The following is a 22280-nucleotide window of genomic DNA, read 5'->3' as shown; positions in this document are numbered from 1 at the left end:
GATGTGCACTGTTTCTTTTTCATGTTGTTTTCATTTCAGGTTATCATCTGTTAAATTTCGTTTTTAAAATGGTTCGGGAGATATTTATTTTGTGATTTCCTACTTTCAGAGTTAGTGCGCACTAACTGAAAATGTTACCAATCAGTTAAAAAGTATCAATTTGGAAGGAATTTGTCAGCTAGAGATATGGTTCTGCATTCCAAATGGCTGCCTCCTTAGTTACTTGTTTGTGTTGCTGTGATTGCAAGGTGGTGTTTGTGGGGGTAACCACAAGACCTGAGGATGGAAGCTAACGTTAACATTTTTAAGAATGACGTAAAAACATGGTTGTCTCAGCAAGCCTTTCAATAAACTTCTTCGATTTTATTATTTTTATGACTTACATATCTCTGCTGCTTTTACTAATTTTAAAAGTTTAATTTCAGAATTTTAAATTTTTACCATTTTTTATTTTATTAAGAAATTATGTATTTATATCTTTAATATTTGAAATGCAAATGTTTTTAAATGGATATTTGCCCTTTGTAAACCGATATGATATCCCTACATGAATGTTGGTATATAAAAATAAATAAATAATAAAACAAACAAGAAGTGTAAAACAAGAGATGTAATTTTATAGCATCAAGTTCTAGTCAGCAAAATTATGTAATGCAAATGCATATTTATAACTCACCAATCCTTTTATATTTTAGGAAAGGGGTCCTGGCATTTTGGAATATGCATACTTTGAATTCCCCTGTAGTGAGTCTGTGTTTGGGTGGGGGGGTGACAGGTGGGAGACAGTCTGGTTGGGGCAATGACTGGAGGGCGAGAGAGAGAGGTAGCCTGGTGTGTGGTGGGGGGTAATCTGTCACCCCATACAGTTACCCCAGTCACACGTCCCCACCACAAACACACCAGGCTGCCTCTCTTTCCCACATCACCCCATACAGTGATTGCAGTGACTTCCTCTCTCACTAGTCCCACCCCATACACAACAGGCTGTCTCTCTCTCACCAGACACTACCCCAAGAAGTCTCTCTCTCACCCCAGTTACTCCCCCTCTTGCTAGTCACCCTCCACATACCAGGCTGAATCTCTCTCAATAGTCCATCTCAACCAGTTTCTTTTCCCCACCTGACACACCATATAGTCACCCCAGTCACTCCTCCTCTTAAAAGTCACCTCGACATACCAGGCTGCCTCTCTCTTACTAGTCACCAACTCATCCATTCTCTCTCATATCTGTCACCCCATTCACCCCCTCTCACTAATCCAATCAGTCTCTCCCCCACCTGTCACCCCATATAGCCACCCCAGTCACTCCCCCTCTCACCAGTCACCCCCCACATACTAGGCTGCCTCTCTCTCACCAGTCACCACACGAACCAGACTCTCTCCCACCCGCCACCCCATATATTCACCACAGTCACTTCCCCTCTCAGTCACCTTGCCCACACCCACCAGGTTGACTCTCTGTCACCAGTCACCACCCCAACCAATCTGTCTGTCACCTCATTCACCCTCTCTCACTACTCATCATGCCAATCAGTCTCCCTCCCACCCGTCACCTATATTGCCACCCCAGTCACAGTCACCCCCACACACACCAGGCTGCCTCTCTCTCCAGTCACCACCCCAACCAGACTCTCTCCCACCCACCACCCCATACATCCACTCCAGTCACCAACACCCCCCCCCCCCCCCCCCCCGCCGCCAAACACACAGACACCAGGAGAATTAGAAGTATGCATGTACCAAATGCCAGGGACCCTTTCCTAAAATACAAAGGGATTGGCAAATTCAAAATATGCATTTGCAATACATGCTTTTGCATTTGCTGACTAGAAACTTGATGGTATTAAATATTTATTATATCAACTGTTTGCTTATGTTTGTTACCAGGCACTGGCCATCCCCCCACAAATACCACCTTGCAACCTTGGTACACAAACAACTATGGGAATGCATAAACATAAGTCTGGCTAACAAACTGCTCTCCCAATTGACACTTTTTAACTCATTGCTAAATAAGTCTCGTTAGGGCGCATTAAGTCCTGTTAGGGCACACTAAAGGAAAACTGGTTCTTACCTGCGAATTTTCACTCATATAATACCATAGATCAGTCCAGACCAGTGGTTTGTGCATTCCTACCAGCAGATTGAGTCAGAGAACATAGAACTTTGGGTACTGCTACTTGACGAGAGTGCCACCTGCAGCTCCTCAGTATTGACCTGTACCCAAGCCTAAACAACCAAACTTTTCTTAAAAAGGCAAAGAGGGTTAGAACCCAAAAACCTAACCGCCAACCTCTCACCCGGAACAGATAAAAAGCAAAATTGCTTACCTTGTAATAGGTGTTATCCCAGGACAGCAGGATGTAGTCCTCACATATGGGTGACGTCATTCATGGAGCCCTAATGCAGGAAAACTTCTGGCAAAGTTTCTAGAAGCTTTTAACTGGCAGGCTGGGGCTACTGAGCATGCCCGGCATGCCATGATATTCCCTGCCACAGGGGTCTCACTTCAGTCTGGTATGTAGCAATAAGCGTTAGCAAATTAAAATAATAAAAGTCTGAGGCCCAACTCCGCGGGGTGGCGGGTGGGTTTCGTGAGGACTACATCCTGCTGTCCTGGGATAACACCTATTACAAGGTAAGCAATTTTGCTTTATCCCAGGACAAGCAGGATGCTAGTCCTCACATATGGGTGATTAGCAAGCTACAGGCTGAGTCATTGTCCATGCAGGTAGCAGTAATGCATTTTTGAGGAAATGATGCAGCCGAAGATCACAGCAGGTTGGTTGTAGAAGGAGTTGGGATTAAACTGGAAACAAGTTCTTTAACACAGATTGTCCATAGGCTGAATCTTGTCGTCCTTCTTTGTCCAAACAGTAATGCGCTGCAAAGGTGTGAAGAGAACTCCATGTTGCTGCTTTACAGATGTCAATGATTGGCACTCAACGAAAATGTGCTACTGAGGTTGATATTGCTCTTACTGAATGTGCCTTTACTCGCCCTTGGAGAGGAAGGCCTGCTTTTTCATAGCAAAACTGTATGCAATCTGCTAACCAATTGGATAGAGTATGCTTTCCCACTGCTTTACCCGGCTTGTTGGGATCATAAGATACAAAAAGCTGATTGGATTTTCTGAGGGACGTAGTGCGATTCAGATAAAAAGATAATGCACGTTTGCAGTCCAAGGTGTGTAAAGCTCTTTCCCCCTGGTGAGAATGAGGTCTTGGAAAGAATGTGGGTAGAACTATGGATTGATTTAAGTGGAACTCTGTAACTACCTTAGGAAGGAATTTTGGGTGTGTTCGGAGAACCACTCTGTCATGGAGAAACTTTGTATAAGGTTCATACGTGACAAGTGCTTGTAACTCACTAACCCTTCTAGCTGATGTGATGGCTAGAAGAAAGATAGTCTTCCATGTGAGAAATTTAAAATCACAGGAATGTATGGGTTCAAAGGGAGAATGCATCAATGCTGTTAAAACCAAATTCAGGTCCCATTGTGTGACTGGAGGCCGAATTGGTGGTTTAAGGTGAGTTAGACCTCTCATAAACCTACTGACGAGAGGTTGAGTGGATATAGGTGCATCTCCTATCTTGTTATGATAAGCTGAGATTGCGCTCAAATGTACTCTGATTGATGAAGTCTGAAGACCAGAGTCTGAAAGATGGTACAAATAGTCTAGAAGAGAAGTTGTGGGGCAAGTGAAGGGATCAATATTGTTTTGCTTGCACCACAAAGTGAACCTTTTCCATTTGAAAGAATAATTCTTTCTTGTGGAAGGTTTGCGTGAAGCTATGAGCACTTGAGAAACATTAGTTGAAAGATTGAGTGGATGTAGTATCAAGCTTTCAACATCCATGCAGTCAGGGATAGGGATTGGAGGTTGGGATGGCACAACCGACCCTGATCCTGAGTGATGAGATTGGGAGCTACTCCCAGGCGTATTGGATCCCTGACTGAAAGGTCTAGCAGTGTGGGAAACCATACTTGTCGAGGCCAATACGGGGCTATGAGTATCATGGACCCCTTGTCCTGTTGTAGCTTCACCAGCGTCTTGGTGATAAGCGGTATTGGAGGATATGCATATAGTAGGCCTGAGTTCCAAGGGCGAGCAAAAGCGTCCTTGGATGGCTGGTTCTTCTGTTTGTGTAGAGAACAGAAGTATAATAACCTTAAACATTAACATAGCAAAGAGAAGCAAACGTTACAATGAAACATGGGTAATGGAACTGGGGGAAGAAGAAGACAAAGCATAAAGTAACTCAAAGACAAAAAACAATTATTTGCAGTGTGCTGAATGTTCAGTAATGATAGCTATGGCGAATCAGTGAATTTAGGGAAAGGCTTGTTTAAATAACCAAGTCTTAAGCCTTTTTCTAAATGTCAACAGGCAGGGTTCTTGTCTGAGTTCAGGGGGAATACCATTCCAAATGGTTGGTCCCGCTGTAGAGAAGGCCCGTTCTCTGGAGGCTAGATGGGTGGATTTGGTTGGGGGGGCGTGCAGGGATCTTCTGTAGGCTTCTGTTAGGTCTAGACGAAGTGTGTAGTCTGAGTGGGAATTGAAGGTTAAGAGGAGCTTGGCTATGGATGGTTTTGTGGATGATGGTGAGGGACTTGTGTAGAATTCTGAAATGTATTGGTAGCCAGTGTAGATTTTTGAGGATGGGAGAGATGTGGTCTCTTCTGCAAGAGTTTGTCAGGATTCTGGCCGCCGTGTTTTGAAGCATCTGAAGTGGTTTGATGGAGGAGGCAGGGAGACCTAGCAAAATGGAATTGCAGTAGTCTATCTTGGAGAATAGGACGGCTTGGAGGACAGTTCTGAAGTCTTGAAAGTGTAGAAGTGGTTTAATTCTTTTTAGTACCTGCAGTTTATAGAAGCAATCCTTGGTTGTGTGGTTGATGAATGTTTTTAAATTCAGACGATTGTCGATTAATACTCCCAGATCTCTTGCTTGGGTGACAAAGGTGTTAGTGAGTGACCTATAAGGGGTATCACTGTCGTCCGGGGAAATGAGGAGGAGTTCAGTCTTAGCTGAATTGAGTATCAGGTTTAGGTTAGTGAGGTGGTGGTTGATCTCTCGGAGGCAATTTTCCCAGTACTTGAGTGTTTTTGTAATGGATTCTGTTATGGGGATCAGAATTTGCACATCGTCAGCATACAGGAAGTATTTTAGTTTTAGGTTAGTTAGCAGCTGGCACAGGGGAAGGAGGTATATATTGAAGAGAGTGGGGGACAAGGAGGAACTCCTAGTGAGGAATTGATGCGAGGAGACTCTTTATTGTTGATTCTGACTTTATAGCCTCTGTTACTGAGGAATTATTTGAACCATCTGAAGGCAGTTCCTGTTATTCCAATGTCAGATAGTCGGTTGAGGAGGATGGAATGGTTTACGGTGTCGAAAGCCGCCGAGAGGTCAAGAAGAATTAGTAAGAAGGATTGTCCTTTGTCTAAACCCATGATGAGGTGGTCTGTCAGAGAGATGAGGAGGGTTTCGGTGCTTAGTGCCTTACGGAATCCGTATTGGGTAGGGTGCAGTATTTTGTGATCTTCAAGATAATCTGAAAGTTGAGAGTTGACTAATTTTTCCATGATCTTGGCTACAAAAGGTAGATTGGCGATAGATCCAAAGGAACCCAATAACTTCTGCCCTAAGTTCGTTTTTTTTTTTTTAAAAGGTTTAAGAGAGGCACGTTTTAGGGCGTCTGGGAAGATTCCTTGTGATAAAGAGCAGTTTATGATATTGGCCAGAGGTTTGGAGATGGTGTATGGTACCAGCAGGAGTAGTTTTGTTGGGATTTGGTTGTAGGGATGGGTAGAGGGTTTCATTTTCTTTAATAGAGTGTGAATCTCCAGGGCGGTAGTAGCTTCAAACGATTCAAGAGAAATCCCTTTATTTGGGAGATAGTAGGAGCTGGGAGAAGAGGTAGGGCTGGGGGGGCAGGAGAATTAAGAGGTTGGAGATTTTGCTTTGGAAGAAGAATGCCAATTCGTCAGCTTTAGATTGTGCTTGGTCGTTAGGAATAGATGGGGCGCTAGTTTGTGTGAGTTCGGAAACGTAGGAGAATAGTGCTTTAGTGTCGAAAACGAGGTCATGAATTCTTTGAGCGTAGAACTCTCTTTTTGACCGTAAGGTGGAGTTCCTGTAGAGGTGGAGGGCAGATTTGTAAACAGATAGTGTGCTGGGGCATGGGGCCTTGCGCCATTTGTTTTCTTTCTGAGACTAAGTTTTCGGAGTTCATTGGTGAACCACGGTTGTCTTCTGTGCAAGATAGGATTGATTTTTTTAGTTGCTAATAGACATAATTTACTTGCTACTGTCTCTGTGATGTTGCTCCAGGAAAGTAGAGCTGAGTTGGGGTTTCAGAGGTCTATGTGAGGAAGTTCTTTGGCCAGGTGATTGCTGAGGACATCGGAAGAGCATGATCTCCTGTAGTGAAAAGTGGATTAAAGGGGGTATCTTTCATTGTGAAAGTGGCAGAGATTAAGGAGTGGTCCGACCAGGGGACTGGAGTGCATTTGGGAGGGGATGAGTGCGTGAGAGGCCAGAGTTTATGAAAATAAGGTCCAGGGTGTGGCCAGCTTTGTGGGTGGGCTTGTTGACAAATCTGCTTGAAGCCCATGGCCGTAAGGGAGGTGAGAAATGCCTCACAGTTGGTTGTGAGTGGGGCGTTATCAACATGGAGGTTGAAATCCCCTAGGATCATAGCTGGGGAGTCCAGGTTCATGTGTTTTGCTATGATTTCTACAATGGGAGAGGCGTCTGAGTCAAGAAGTCCTGGTGGAGCATAAATGAGGAGGATTTGGAGTTAGTCGGTTTTGAAAAGGCCTAATTCTAGTTTGGAGGCAGACTTGGTTGGGAGTTGGGTTAATCTCAGCTCTTTTTTGGCTGCTAGAAGGCCACCGCCTCTTTTCTTTTGACGGGGAAGTGAAAAGAAGTCGTAAAGATGTGTGGGGAGTTGATTTATCAGGGCTATATCAGTTGGTTTAAGCCAGGTTTCCGTTATAGCGCAGATGTCAGGCTTTGAGTCTAGGAGATAATCGTTGAGGATAAGTGATTTCTTAGTGAGGGATTGTGCATTGAAAGTGTTAAGGAAAATAATGCGAGGCCTAGGAGTTGAGTAAAGGGTGAGATCATGATTGGAATGAGAGTCTTGGTGGAACGTGATCGAGGTTGCATGGGTGCTTTTCCAGTGGTGAGGAAACTGTGGTGTAGAATGGGGATTGGGAATCCTGGTGTCATTTTGAGCTTGTTGTGGAAAAGGGGAGGAGGATGAATGCTGGAAGAGGCTGGATGAATCTGGTGGAGGATCGAGTGTAGTAGGGCTAGGGAATGGCTGCAGGCAGAGGGGGGCCCCTGCCCTGGGGCTCACGAAGGGGCGCACTAAGGGGCAGGCCCCTTAGGTCGCGCTCCTTCGGGCACGCGACGCCGCCGGGAGCGCCGCGATTTTAAAGGGTGTCCCTGTCAGCTCCTCTAGATGGCGGAGGTGCGTTCCCCTACTGCCAGGCACTTGGTGAAGACACGGGGGACCGAGGCGAGGCCAAACGGCAACAGCTTGTATTGGAAATGCCTCTCGTCCACAACAAAGTGAAGATACTTCCTGTGGCTGGGAAAGATTTCAATGTGGGTATATCCGTCCTTGAGATTAAGCAAGCAAAGCCAGTCCCCTCCTTGCAGGAGGGGAATAAGGGTGCCCAGAGATGCCATTTTGAACTTTTCTCTTTTTAGAAACCAGTTCAAAGCTCTCAGGTCCAGAATAGGGCAGAATCCCCCTGTTCTTTTTGGAATCAAGAAATAGCAAGAATAGAACCCCCTCCCTTGTTTCCGTAATGGGACAGGTTCAACTGCTCCAGCCCTTACGATGGTGGAGAATTCAGTCAAGAGTATTTCCTGATGCAAGGACCGACCCCAACAGGGGAATGATGGAGTGTCTATGGGAACACCCATAAAGCTGAGTCGATACCATCGACGAACAATAGACAAGACCCACCAGTCCAAGGTGACACTGAGCAAGCTCTCCATGAAGAACCATAGCCAACCTCCAACCGGAGGGCCCGGCGTAGAGGGTACAGCTGATTGGCTTATGCTTCCCCGCAGCCAGTCAAAACCTTGTAGCGGAGCTCGGGTGGGGCACCGGCTGAGGCCTGGAGGTCCACTGCTGTCTAGGACGGCCCCTAGAGCTCCCACATTGAGCCCATGCATAATATTTCCTCTCATGGTAAAAAGACCTCCATGAGCCCTGTTGCGAGGACTTCCGGGCTGAGGACAGTGGGTCTGATGTTCTAGCCGACAGATGCTGGATGGTCTCATGGTGATCCTTCAACTGAGCCACAGCATCTCACCTTATCACCAAAAAGGTTCTTGCCAGTGCATGGGAGATCAGTGAGCTTCTCCTGGACCTCCAGCGGAGATCAGAGGTTTGGAACCAGGCCATCCTGTGGGCACCAAAGCCCACCGCTGCCACCCTAGCAGACGTTTTGAACAGGTCGCAGGTGAAATGCACTTCGTGCTTGCCGCATTCCAAGCCTTGCTGGACAAAAGCCATAAGAGCATCCAGTTGCTGCTGGGGCAATCGCTCGGACAGCTCCTGGACCTGTTTCCAGAGGTTCTGAGAGTACTGCATCATGTACAGCTGGTAGGAAGCATACTGGTGACCAACATGGTGCCCTGGAATTCCTCCTGCCCAGCGCTCTGTGCTCTCGACCCAGAGAAGCGGAGGTATGGGTGTGGGAACACTTGGCCTTCTTGAGAGGTCTCCACCACAACAAACTGATGTGGGAGTTAATGCCTCTCAAACTCCAAGGCCTGCTATACCAGATAGACAGCATCAGGCTTCCTATTTACTGGAGGCACGGAGATGGGGTGTGCCCAAATTCTAAGGAGTAACTCCTTGAAAATGTCATGCATGGGAACAGCTATCACTTCCTTAGGGGCATCAAACTGGTGAACCTCGAGTATTTTATGCCTGGCATCCTCTTCCATCAGAAGCTGAAACCGAATGGTTTCTCTCATGGCCCAGATAAACCCCACGAGGTTCAAGTCCTCAGGCGGCGACAAGCACTGCTCCTTTGGAGAAGGATCCAAGGAAAGATCCCCTGAGTCTTCAGACAAGGACTTGGCGGTATCACTCCCCCCCCCCCCCACACACACACACACAGGTTATACGGGGCATCTTCTTCACTGAGATCACCCAGAGACACTAGTGGAGGGTCCCTGCCCAGCCCCTTGGTTTGGGCACTGAGGGCACCGTAGCCCCTGAAGGATGTGGAACCAGACCGGGGAGTGCCAGTAGTGGAACCAAGGGCCTCTGTGGTGCCGCGGACTGCACCGGGCCTTCCTCCTCCTCGGAACCCACAATAGAAATCACACTGGATGGAAAAGGCAACAGTGGCTGCTGGGGCATCAATGGACTCAGGGTACTGGCAGCAGCTGCGTGGGGAGGATGCCAAGGACAATGAGGCGCAGGCTCCGACAACAGAGGAAGCACCGGTGGGGCCAGCGGCTCGATGCCCATAAGGGCTCGGACCACCACCAATTGCACCCTACGATCCAACTCCTCTTGAAAGTCCGCTGAGGACAAAACAGACGGAGAAGGGGGAGGTGTAGTTACGCCTCCCCCTCCTCCGCCCAGAGGGAGATCGGTGCCCGGCACTAGCATCAGTGGGGAACGCCTGGGTTCGATGGAGCATGGTGCCTCCTCTCCATGGGGTTGCTTCAGGGGCACCACAGCTGATGTGCCGACCTGAGCTCAGTGCCAAGGGAAGACTGCAACTGGTGATGATGCTTCCGTGACTTCCCCCAGTGCTTGGGGCCCAGTCTTTCCCTGGTGCCGAAGAGGATGGAGAAAATCCCAATTCCTGGGAGTGAGAAGATACCAATGACGGCCAATCTCCGGCCATTCTCTCCAGAGGGGGCCCCAGAGGAGGAGTGGATAGCTAAGGTTTGGTGTCCATCGGTTCCCTGTGGTCTCTCAGGAGTCTATGCCCCCCAACACCGGAGTCGAAGCTTCAGATTTTTTGGAACCAACGAGCTCCTCCATCTTATCTAAATGGGCACGATGGCCTTTGGTGGGGGTCATCTGATCGCAGAAACTGCACCCCCTGACATTGTACGATGCCCCCAGGCAGAAGATACAAACCTCATGCGGTTCCATAAGGGACATGGTCCGGACACTGGGGGCATTGACAAAAACCCGACGCCACTGCAAAAGACTTGGCAAGCGGTCGATGCCCAGCAGCCACCAAGAGCGAGACACCACCGGGAATCGACCACAGAGAAGGGAGAAAACTTACCATGCTGCCCTACTGACTAACCAGTAGGGAGAAGACGTATCCCGATGCAGGCTAAGTCAGAACTGACCAGGAATTATTGGAAAATACAGGAAAAAAAAAAAGCAGAGCTCTACAACCGCGAGACGATAGCTCCACAGAAAAGAAGAAACTGAAGAAGGACCCCATGTGGACGCATGGATAGTAGCATGATGGGCATGCTCAATGTGCCAGTCAAAGTTTCTAGAAAATTTGACATAAGTTTTCTGTGCCAGGCTCCATCTGATGATGTCACCCATGTGTGAGGACTACCATCCTGCTCATCCTAGGAGAAACCTATGTTCTTAAGAGGACCAACACACCACCCCTTAAACCCAAACAATATTAAATCACATTGATCAGTTTTACTAAATACTATTCCAGTGGTCATTCAACATTCAAGTGCAACATATAATATGTTAAATAAAATGTAAGCAAGAAACTCCCCCAGCCAAACTGTCGTGTTCTAAAGAAGAGAATGATATCTTTAAAGGGAGACCGCCCCCCCTCCCTATATTTAACTAGTGTACCTGAACATTTTGAGCTTTTCCCTCATCCCCTTTTTGAGGTTTATCTTTTGGAGCAGCCTTTCTTTGTGTCTGGTTACCTGAAAAATACCAGTGTCCATATTAGTCAATGAACTATTGAAAATCCTAAATTACTTAAAAACAAGAAGATAGTCTCAAAAAGTGTTTACAAAACTGGTTCAAGGTTAATCCTCATGACTGCACTCACCTGCTGTTGCTTTTGGCATCTGTTTGGCCATAGTACCTGAGGTTGCCCTTGTAGTTCTTGTGTGCATGGCTGTAGGCAATACTGCAAGGAGAAGGGAGGGGACAATCAAGTTCTCACCAACACAAAAACTTTGCAAGTTAAAAGCTTTACAAGTCGCCTCACTTATTTACAAATATAGCAAACAAACATGAAGCATTTAGTACCTTTGTTCTCTTTATCAGTTTCTTTCCTAGTCATCGAAGAGGGCCCACGTCCACTCAGAATTGCGCTGCCACCATGCCTTTGATTTGTGGTTTTACCAAACATCTATTACAAAAAGAAAAATCCCATTTCTTTTGGTATTACATCACTTCTGGAAACAGATCTCCCATCTAATCTCCAAATCCCCTCAATGCACTTTCAGTGCAAAGACACAGGCCCAACAGGTCTGTATGGGTGAAGTGAGACAACCTTACCCTTCACAAGCTTAGGGGAAATGTGAGCAACACGTAAACCCATTTTTCTGTTTCTTCTTCTTATACCTTTTCTCCTACTGACTGATAGGAAGCTTGACTGTCTCTCCTTCAGTAGTTCTTGGCAGAGCAACACAGTAGATGACAGCAGAAAAAGATCATCTGTCCTCATTTGCCCAATTATTCCTGTCTACACTGCAAAGGATATACCCCAGCTGCTGCCATAAAATATTACCATCTTATCACTTCTTACTGAAGACAGTTTTTGTCTTCCTCCTTTGTTAACTACTCTTTTGGTAGATAAGCTTGCAAGATTTCATTTAGTTCAAGCTATCACCCCCTTCCTTTGCATGTGTGTCTAAATATTCAGTGCTTGTCAGTAAAGGTTCCTTTGTGATCTCTCAGAATGAAGGGCAAATAATTAAACTTATATGGTGGACTTTGCCATGTATCACTCACCTTAAAGAGGACAAAATATAATTTATAAGCACAAAACAATAGCCCTAGAGCAATAGCAGGTTGAGTAATGAAGACCTCACCATTCTGTAAAATTCTGATGCAAAAAGTTTGTGTGTGGAGGGAGTGGAGTGGTAACCGAAAACCCCCCCAAAATCCATAACTAAAACCATCTACCCCTCCTCCCACCACGAGTCAACTGGACTCTATAAGTTGAGAGGCAGGCCCGTGCAGTTTTAGTCACGGGCCGTCTCTGAAATTCCCTGCATGAACAGCTGTAGCACACTTCTGATTTCTTGGCATTTAAAAGAGCACTAAAGACATACCTCTGTAGACAGGCTTTTGATTCTGTGATGTAGTCTCACCAATTTTCAGGATTGTAATCCTTTCTTCACAGTGATTTTTTGAACTGGTTTGCTGTTTATTACTGTTTTTAATTCTGCTGCTGTATTATACCCCTTTTTATATATTTTTATATTATGTATGTTTAACTATATCTTGCCTTGAACTTTTATAGAAGGCGGGTTATAAATCTTTTTTAAAATAAAATATTGCAGCATGAGAAAGATGCAAGTTGAGCATCTCCTGGCACCAGGTCATTTATACAGTTTAGGGGATCTTACAGAATTGAGGACAAAATTTTAGCCACCTTTAGATAGTAGAAAATATATAAATAGAAATGTTACAGAACTAAGCCACAAGAAATCCTAGTGATAAAGCAATATAAAATGAGCCAGCTAAAACTCTACATAAATATCTGTACTAAATGACAAAATGTCCAAAAGAGAAAAGAATTATAAAAGCACATTCAATAACAAATCCACACCAGGTAGCTAGAAAATGAACCCTTGTTTCTGGTTACCCAATACAGACTTCTAAACAAATGTATTGTTTTTGACTGGTATTTAACATCATACAGTCCCTAGAGTACAAGTGGGTGTGGAATTTCAAGTTTGACTTTTTTTTGCTGCACTTCACTGGCTCCTCTTATGTTTTCAATAAACCTGTAGTAACATGAAGTAACACTGAACTCTTGATTATAAATTCCTCAATGCTCAAATTCCACACCCACAAACTTCAAAAGGAAAGTAGCCATTTTTACTCTTGAAAAGTTAGCCACGACTTTAGAATTCCTTCAAGTTTAATTTATGTCATTTTTAATTTACACATGATAAATAATATGAAGACAAACCTTAGAATTTTGGGATCTTGTGAAGGTCTTAAAAACCTGTTCTACTGGATCCTTTGCCATTGATCTCGTAACTCTTACTACAGCAGGAGGAGCTGGCTGAAAATGCCACCAGAAAAAAAAATTAAGAGAAAATTCCCAACATTTTATCCACAATGAATATTAAAAAGTAACACTTTCAAGCAAGGAAGCTCATGTACTAAAGTATGACTTTGTGCTCATTATTTAGGCTTTCCTGTGCTATTTTACAACCCATGTGGATGAGCCCAGTAGAAAAATTTCACAAGTTTTGCTATACAGAACTTCACAAAATAAATTGTATGTCAGAGAGTTACTGGTTTGGCAAAAAAATGTTCTATGAAGCAAATTTTATGCATGGTTTACCACGTACTAATAGTTCATAACCAGCTTCACATAATTTTTCATCACAGCAGCTAATCTACAAATTTAAAGTTTTGCATGCATAGAAATATGCAAGAATTTTTTACATTTTGTAAAGTTGAAAAAAAATTCTTTGCTAAGTTGGCACTAAAATAGAACATAGCACGCAGTATCAAACATTTGGGTTCTCGTGCAAAAAGGCCAAACTTTGCAAAATTTATCTTGCAATAGTACATGGGCCTCACAGTTAGCTGTCCTTTGCTTGCTAGGGAAAGGTACTGCAACATATTTCTTTTCAGATTTAATATTTTGAATACCATAAAAATTTAAGAGTTGCAGGAATCCATGATAGCTTGAAAACCTAGAGCTTTTTTTGTCTAGTGTAAATGACTGTCCAACAAATTACAGTCTTTGGAAAACATAGCAGAAATTACATACCTGATTATTTCATTTTCCTTAGTGCAGACAGATGGACTCAGGATCAGTGGGTTATGCTCCCCTGCCAGCAGACGGAGATGGGGCAAGCTGATGTCACAGTAAACATATTCCTGCAGTAACCCCAGTCTGCCAGTATTCGCTTCAAAAGCAACTGTGGACAGACTAGCAAAAAACTTGATTAAAAACAGTCAACCATTACTGTACTCAACCAAAAAGAAACACTGAACTCATGTAAGAATATAGGTACTCCAATCTAGGGACTGGATGAACACTTACCAGTAATCCCTTGGGACCCATAGCCCCACTGGAGGACTACTGACAATCATTTGGTAGCCGAAGGCAGGAAGCAGAATCTGTCTGTCGACACTAAGGAAAATGAAAATATCAGGGAAGTAATTTCTCCATTTCCTAGTGTGTAGGCAGATGGACTCAGGACCAGTGGGATGTAATAAAGCTACTCTCGAACAGGATGGGAGACTGCCCATGGTCCAGTCAACAACGCTCATGCAAAGGCTGCGTCCTCCCGGGCCTGCACATCCAGAAGATAAAACCTGGAAAAGTTATGCAAGGAGGACCATGTTGCAGCACGGCAGATATCGACAGGAGACAACAATCGAACCTCCGCACATGACACTGCCCGAGCCGTAACCTGAGTAGGCAACGGCTTCTCAGCATCCACATACACGGCCATGACCACCTCTCCTTAATCCAGCAAGCTACTGTAGCCCATAAAGCTGGTTCTCCCTGCTTCCTGCCACCATGAAGGACAAATAGGCGATCCATCTTTCGGAAGGGTTCAGAAACCTCCAGATACCGCCAGAAAAGTCTCTTGACATCCAAGGAACGAAGAAGGCAATACTCCTCCGCATCCATGACCTTATCCAGGGACATCAAGGAAACAGACAGATTCAAACGAAACTCAGAGACCACTTTAGGCAAGAAAGATGAAACAAAGCAGCAGTAATGCCCCTGGAGTCACCCGAAGGAACAGCTCCGGGCAAGACAAGGCCTGCAGCTCGGAAATTTGATGCTCAGAATATATAGCCACCAACACCACTGTTTTCAAGGTCAAAAACCGCAAGGAAATGCCATGCAGCGGTCAGAACATAGGGCCCACCAAAAAATTCAGCACCAAATTAAGACTCCACAAGGGAACCGGTAACCTCCAGGGAGGCCGAAGATGCTTCACTCCCTTCAAAAAACGGACCACATCAGGATGAGAAGATAAGGAAACACCATTCACCGGGCCTCTGTAACAGGCAAGAGCCCCATCCTGTACCTTCAAGAAATTAAGGGCCAATCCTTGATTCGACCCATCCTGCAAAAAGTCCAGAATGAGCGGGATCTTGAATGAGGAGGAATACCATGCTCCTCACACCAGGCCTCCAAAACTCTCCAAACCTGCACAAAGGCTAAGGAAGTGGAAAACTTCTGAGCGCGGATTAAGGTGGCAGTCCCCGCAGAAGAATATCCATGCTTCAACAGGAAAAGTTCTCAAGGGCCAAACTGTAGAACAGAACAGAGTCAGATCCTCATCAAGAATCAGTCCCTATTGCAACAGATCCATGTATGGCGGAAGAAGAAGGTGGGTCTCTACCAGGAGTCTTTGCAGATCTGCATATCACGATGCCCGAGCCAGTCCGTTGCCAACAGGAGAACCAGCCCCCTGAGGCTTTCGATCTAGAGAATTATCCTGTCCAACAAGGGCCACAAAGGAAAGGCATAAAGCAACTCGTCTTCCAGCCAGACCTGAACAAGAATATCTATGCCCAGGGACCACAGATCTCTCCTGCGATTAAAGAATCGAGGAATCTTTTCTTTGTGAGAAGTTGCCAGCAGGTCTAGGTCTAGGAACAGAAAGCACCAGCCATCCAATATAAGCTGAAACTCCTCGGCTGACAACACAATCTCCTGGGTCCAAACTCTCTCTCTGTTGAGAAAGTCTGCTATTACATTGTCTTTTCCTGCAATGAGAGGCCAAGATCATCTGTAGATGTCCATCCACCCATTCATTAAGTTGGTCTATTTCCTGCGACACTTGCTGGCTCTTGGTTCCTCCCTGGTGATTGATGTAGGCCACCGTCATCGCGTTGACCATCATCATGCAGACCACTTAACTCTGCAGCTGAACTGTAAGCATGCGAACCGGACCACCCGCGCTTCCAGGCAATTGATGTTCCAGAGGGACTCTTCAGCAGTCCAACGTCCTTGGGCCATCCTGACAGTGAACTCTCCAACCCTGGAGACTCATCTGTCGTAAGAACCAACCAATTTGGGGAGAACAAGGAAACTTCCTTGCTCAGATGAGCTTCTTGCAGCCACCACTGGAGGTGAGAACAGATGTCCATCAGCAAGTGGAGCCAAACAGAATAGTCCTGAGACTGTGGATTCCAACGAGACAGCAATGAGCGCTGAAGAGGACACATATGCTCCCTCGCCCAGGGCACCACTTCCAGGGTTGCCGCCACCAAACAGAGCACCTGAAAATAGCACCACACTGTTAGGTGCAGACTATTCACCAACTGACACACATGTGACATCAATTTCTGAATCCAAACTTCCGGCAGGAAAACCTTGTCCTGCCTCATGTCGAACCAGACACCCAGATACTCCAATGACTGAGATAGCTGAAGACTACTCTTGGCCAAGTTCACCACCCAACCAAGCTCCTGCAACAAGGAAATCATCTTGTTGGTTACCAGGCAGCTCTCTTCCCAAGACTTGGCTCGAATCAGCCAGTGGTCCAAGTATGGGTGCACCAGATCTAGTCTCTCCTCAATGCCACTGCTACTACCACCAAAAGTTAGAAAACGTTCTGGCGGTGGTGACTAGATCAAAGGGTAACACCCAAAATTGATAATGACACTCCAACCCTGCAAAACGCAGAAAACGTTGTTCCAAATGGATGGAAATATGAAGGTATGCCTCGGACAAATCCAGGGAGGTCAGAAATTCCCCCAATTGCACAGCCATTAATTCTGAGTGCAAGGTTTCTATACGAAAATGAGGGTTGTCTCCCTTGAGATCCAGGATGGGGCAAAAGGAACCCTTTTTCTTTGGCACAACAAAATAAATGGAATATCGCCCCATACTTTGAGACGTAGGCACAGGAACCACAGCCCTCGACCTGAGAAGCCTTAGAAGCATAGACTCCACTGCCTGCTTCTTCTGCGGGGAGTGGCAAGAAGACACCATGAACACGTTCCGAGGAATACGCCGAAATTCCAGTGCATACCCCCCTCGTATCACTTCCAGGACCGATCAAATGTGATCTCGACCCACATCTGATAAAAGAGAGAGAGGCATCCCCCATCTCCTATTCCAGAAGGTGGGTCAGCAAATCTTCATTGGGAAGTTCAGGAAGATCCAGCACCTGAGCCCGCACCTCTCTTGGACTGTCTGGGATGAAAGGACTGAGATCTACCAAAAGGCAGAGTCCTCTGAAAGTTCGAACCTCTGTAGGGACAAAAACGCTTGCAACCCTGGAGATGAACCCTCATAGCAATTAAGAATGTAAGAAAATAAGTTGCTGCTGCACTGGGTCAGACCAAGGGTCCATCAAGCCCAGCATCCTGTTTTCAATAATAGCCAATCCAGGTTACAAGTACCTGGCAAGTACCCAAACATTTAGTAAATCCCATGCTACTAATGCCAGTAATAGCAGTGGCTATTCCCTAAGTCAACTTTATTAATAGCAGTTAATGGACTTCTCCTCCAAGAACTTATCCACACCTTTTTTTTAAACCCAGCTACACAAACTGCACTAGCCACATCTCTGGCAACAAATTCCAGAGCTTAATTAATTGTGCATTGAAAGAGAATTTTCTCTGATTTGTTTTAAATGTGCTACTGGCTAACTTCATGGAGTTCCCCCTAGTCTATTATCCAAAACAGCAAATAACCGATTCACATTTACCCGTTCTAGACCTCTCATGATTTTAGACCTAAATCATATCCCTCCTCAGTCATTTCTTCTCCAAGCTGAACAGACCTAACCTCTTTAGCCTTTCCTCATAGGAGAGCCATTCCCTCCCCTTTATCATTTTGGCCACCCTTCTCTGTACCGCTCCAGTGCAACGACCAGAATTGTACACAGTACACAAGGTGCGGTCAAACCATGGAGCATCACAGAGGCATTATGACATTTCCATTCCCTTCCTAATAATTCCTAACATTCTGTTTGCTTGACTGCCACAGCATACTGAGCCAACAATTTCCTAATATGGAACCTAACATCGTATAACTACAGCATGAGTTATTTTTCCCTATATGCATCACCTTGGCCTCTGCTAATACTGGCATCAGTAGCATGGGATCTTATTAGTGTTTGGGTACTTGCCAGGTTCTTGTAGCCTGGTTTGGCCTCTGTTGGAAACAGGATGCTGGGCTTGATGGACCCATGCTCTGACTCAGCATGGGAATTTCATTTCTTCTTATAGTCATCCGCTTAGAGATGGCACAGCAAGCGCATCCCACTTTGGGAAGACGCAATGCTCTTTCACCGCTGGATCCAGGAAATACAGGCCTTCCAATGTCCAACCCCCTTTGAAATTTGTCCCCAGGGCGTCCCATTCAAGATCAATCAATTCTTGAATGGCATCCATAACAGGGAGAAAACAAGAGGGCTTTTCGAAAGGAAACCAAAATGGGATTCTTCTTCGGTTCCAACATGGAATCTACACCAGGAACACCCAGCATCTTCAAGATCTGGGAAATCAGTCCCGGCAGTTCATCTCTATGAAAGAACCATAACATAATCCAATACAGTTCCAGTGCAGAGGAATGTCCCCATCTTTCAGGGAATCAGGATCTGCCTCATCATCAGTACCATCTGAGTTCCTGTCGGGAATACCTGCAGCGAACCGAGGCGAGCCCAATCACTTAACCATAGAACTGGAAGAGGGAGGGGACACCGGCTGAGGGTCCGATCTGACAGGATTGGGCGAAGCAGAGAACTGCACCCGAAGAAAGACTTGTAAGCCTTGAAAAAAAAAACTCCATCCAAGAAAAAGCAGCCAGATCCAGGCCAAATACAGAAGGGAATGGAGTGGGGCCCAATGAACTGCCATCTACTGCAGAGGAGCCAGTCAAGGAAGCCAGGCATCCCCCCGGACAAAGCCAGTCAAGGAGCCAGGCATTCCTCCGGACAAAGCAAAACCAAACTAACATCAGGATGGGAGGATCCAGGCTTAGCGAAATCAGAAGACGACAATGCTCCCTGAGCGTCAAACAGCGCCAACACATGTTAGAGGTCAGGTCAGGCTGAGTACGCTGGATATGACAGGCAACACAGAGAGAAAGGTACTTAGGCTTCTTGTTCACCGGCGCCATCAGCAGTGGTGAATGTGCGTCCAAACAGATCGCATTCAAAAATTTATGAGCACAAAAATTAGGTGCCTCAAAAGTAAGCACTGCCAAAGCCAGGCATAACGTGTGCGCTAAGGCTTGAATGCATCCCCATACTAAAAACTTGTGCGCAAAAGAAGAGTGCCCAAAACTGAATGCACAACGCATATGCAGAGCTGATGCACTGCGCACACCGATGTCCTGTAGAGGGCAGTAAAGCATGCACAAAAATGCATGAAAATATGCCACCACAGCCTATCATATGGCGTGCAGGCAAAAAGCCTGATTGCGGGACCTAGCCCACTGGGACCGCTCAACCCAGTTCCCCTAACCCCAATGAGAGTGGGAACGAATGTCGGAACAGTACACAGAGCATGGAGAAAGTCCTAAAAACCCCTCTGTTTCAGAAGGTAAAACTTCCCTTTTTTTTTTTTTTTTTTAAATTACCTGAGCTCAGCACTTACCGGTTGAGTACAGAGACCGCCTCCAGCTGCAGGGGGGGACATCTGCCATCACTGCTGCACTTGGCGTCCTGCACCCGCTGCTTTTAAGCTGTGCAATCATTTAAGTCCATGCCAGGAATCCCAGCTACCAGACCAAGGCACACATCTGAGGGATCACAGAAATCGTCTCAGGAATTCTCAACTGGGGGATGGACCACTTGGTATCACCAGAGGAGAACGGGGCTTTTCCTTGTTTAAAATTCTCCTTACAAAACCTGAAGCAATCCCCATAGGGAGATGCATGTCCATCTGCTGGAGACTGAGAATATTGGCGGGCTGGGGTCACTGCAGGAGTATATATACTGTGACATCAGCTTGCTCCATCTCCATCTGCTGGCAGGGGAGCATAACCCACTGGTCCAGAGTTCATCTATTTGCACACGCTAGAAAATCCCCATTCGAAACAAATTCAGAAAAATGACATATGGGATCCTTCCCCTATTCCTAGGCTCTGAGCAGGCATAATGACCAACAGCGTGGTATAGACTGATTTATGGGTTCCCTTCAAATTGTCTTTTTAAAAAATGAAATTGAAAATGCTGAATAATGTAGACACACAGAGCATGAGCTCCACAAGTGAATTCATTTAGCAAGAATTAGATGAGAATGTCTGTTGGGCACCTTCATGAAAATGAATTGTTCTAATTACACCTTTTTAATTGTCTGCATTATACAACATGGGAAAAGGGGGGGGAGGGGGGAGGGGACACAAATTTGCAACCTTCAAATCAAGTGCTAGGAATGTAAAAAATATCCAGCTTCCTCCCCTTACCTGAGTCTGGGATATTTGGAAGTTGTGTTTAATACCCACTAGTCAGAACTATTTCTTTCCATTTAGCTCAAGCCTTTTCATTGGTAGCTAAAGGTACATTACTTCCATGAACAATAGTATTTCCCTGTCCCCAGAGTTTATATAATCTAACTTTATACCTGAGGCAAAGGAGGGTGAATGACTTGCCCAAGATCACAAGGAGTGTCAATGGGATATGAATCCTGGCTTCCCCAATTCTCAGCCAGCTGCTCTAACTATTAAGCTATTTCTTCACTCTTGCTGAACATCACAATATTCATGAATGTGTAGATTGCCCTTACTAGTGTAGAGTCCCTGGTCTCCACAGACCCAGAATCCAGCGAGTGATGTGTTAAGAGACTGGACACTCTCCCCATGGGAGGTATCCTAGCCCTCGAGGGATGCCAGAAGAAGAATTCTGTCCTACAGAAGTGGCTGGTGCCAAAGTCACATGAAATTCTTGGAGGAATTCCTGATAGTGGTGTGTAAATATAAGTAGTCTCAAGGAAGAATAGTGCTAAGTCCCTACTCTTCAGTTATCCAAAGAGTGATTCAGAAGTTTGGAGAAAGAGGATTGTGAGGATTCAGAGAGAAAACTGCCAAGCTGAGGAAGGTCCTGAAGAGTTGCCGACTGGAGAGGAATCAGCCAGAGACTCATCTGCTATGAGATTTGGAAGAAAATACTGAGAGAAAGGAGGAGAGCTGCATTCAGAAACAGGAACCAGAGCAGAGCCAGTTGAGGAGGGTTCCTGCACCAGAGAATTTACTGGTTTTTGTTGGCAGGCAAACAAAATCCACAGTGCACTTCAGTGGATTGCTGCACCAAACAGTTAAGAAAAGCAAAGTCCATAAGCACAAAAAAAATAAACTCCAGTCTCACACTAGTAAAATGCTGCACATCCCTAGTGGGTAAAGGCTTATTTTTTGAACAGCTTTGGTATACAGTGTGGTGTTCTGGTTGACTGACTGGTGTGCAAGAGCCCCTAGAAGAGAAGAAAAACCCTAAGAGCAGGAACTGGATGGGTAATGCTCTGGCCCATGATCCTCTCAGTAAGCCCTTGTGCCTATGTTCATATTGGGGCAGGGGCTAAAGGTGAATGAAAAAATGATGGAGAATACCTTAAAGTCATGATGACCAATAAGACTCAGGCATTATGCACTAAAATGAAAAATGCAAAGACTTGAACACCTGAAAGTTTTAATAATGCAGTTTATAATTCATTTCAGTTTCCCTTTTAGGTACCAACGTTCCACAAGTGGAACATTTTTTCATATACTTTTAATTACTTGCAAATTTTTTATACCATATTTGGGTCTTGTTAACTAAGTATGTAAAAAGGGGCATCAGGAAATAATTCCTTCAATGGGCAGGATCTAAAAGGTTAAGGACTATTACTTAAATCTTATTCTCCGTTACCTTCTCCTTTTGCTTTGCTTCTACTATATTATATGATGGACCAGGTAAAAAGCATGCCACATCAGGTTTGTAAAGTCCACATTTAAACACACGTTTTTTGGCTTTCTCTCGCTCTTCTTTTAGTTTTCGAAGTTGTTTCTCTTCCTTGAAACGCTGCAGCAGGTCCCGCCGCTGTTTAGACAGTTGGATTGCTGATGTTTTAGATGGTTCTATGGTAGGAATATTAATATAATTATTGGACAACTAAAGCTTCAGTACATAATTTA

At 45.3% G+C, this 22280-nt stretch overlaps 1 protein-coding gene across 4 annotated transcripts in view; it reads right to left on the bottom strand.

The window, feature by feature from the left end:
* Positions 1 to 22280, bottom strand: part of DLGAP5 (DLG associated protein 5) — a 214075-nt gene that overhangs the window by 164870 nt on the left and 26925 nt on the right. For all 4 annotated transcript variants that reach the window (XM_029598267.1, XM_029598268.1, XM_029598266.1 and 1 more), the window contains exons 3-7: positions 22015 to 22223; positions 13143 to 13238; positions 11246 to 11348; positions 11043 to 11123; positions 10838 to 10914 (exon numbers count right to left, since the gene is read on the bottom strand). In XM_029598267.1, coding sequence (XP_029454127.1) covers positions 10838 to 10914; positions 11043 to 11123; positions 11246 to 11348; positions 13143 to 13238; positions 22015 to 22223 — 566 coding nt within the window. The remainder of the gene's footprint in view (positions 1 to 10837; positions 10915 to 11042; positions 11124 to 11245; positions 11349 to 13142; positions 13239 to 22014; positions 22224 to 22280) is intronic.

The sequence above is a fragment of the Rhinatrema bivittatum genome, chromosome 4, assembly GCF_901001135.1.
Source record: "Rhinatrema bivittatum chromosome 4, aRhiBiv1.1, whole genome shotgun sequence".
NCBI classification, from domain to species: domain Eukaryota; kingdom Metazoa; phylum Chordata; class Amphibia; order Gymnophiona; family Rhinatrematidae; genus Rhinatrema; species Rhinatrema bivittatum.
This window is presented reverse-complemented; position numbering and strand designations above follow the sequence as displayed.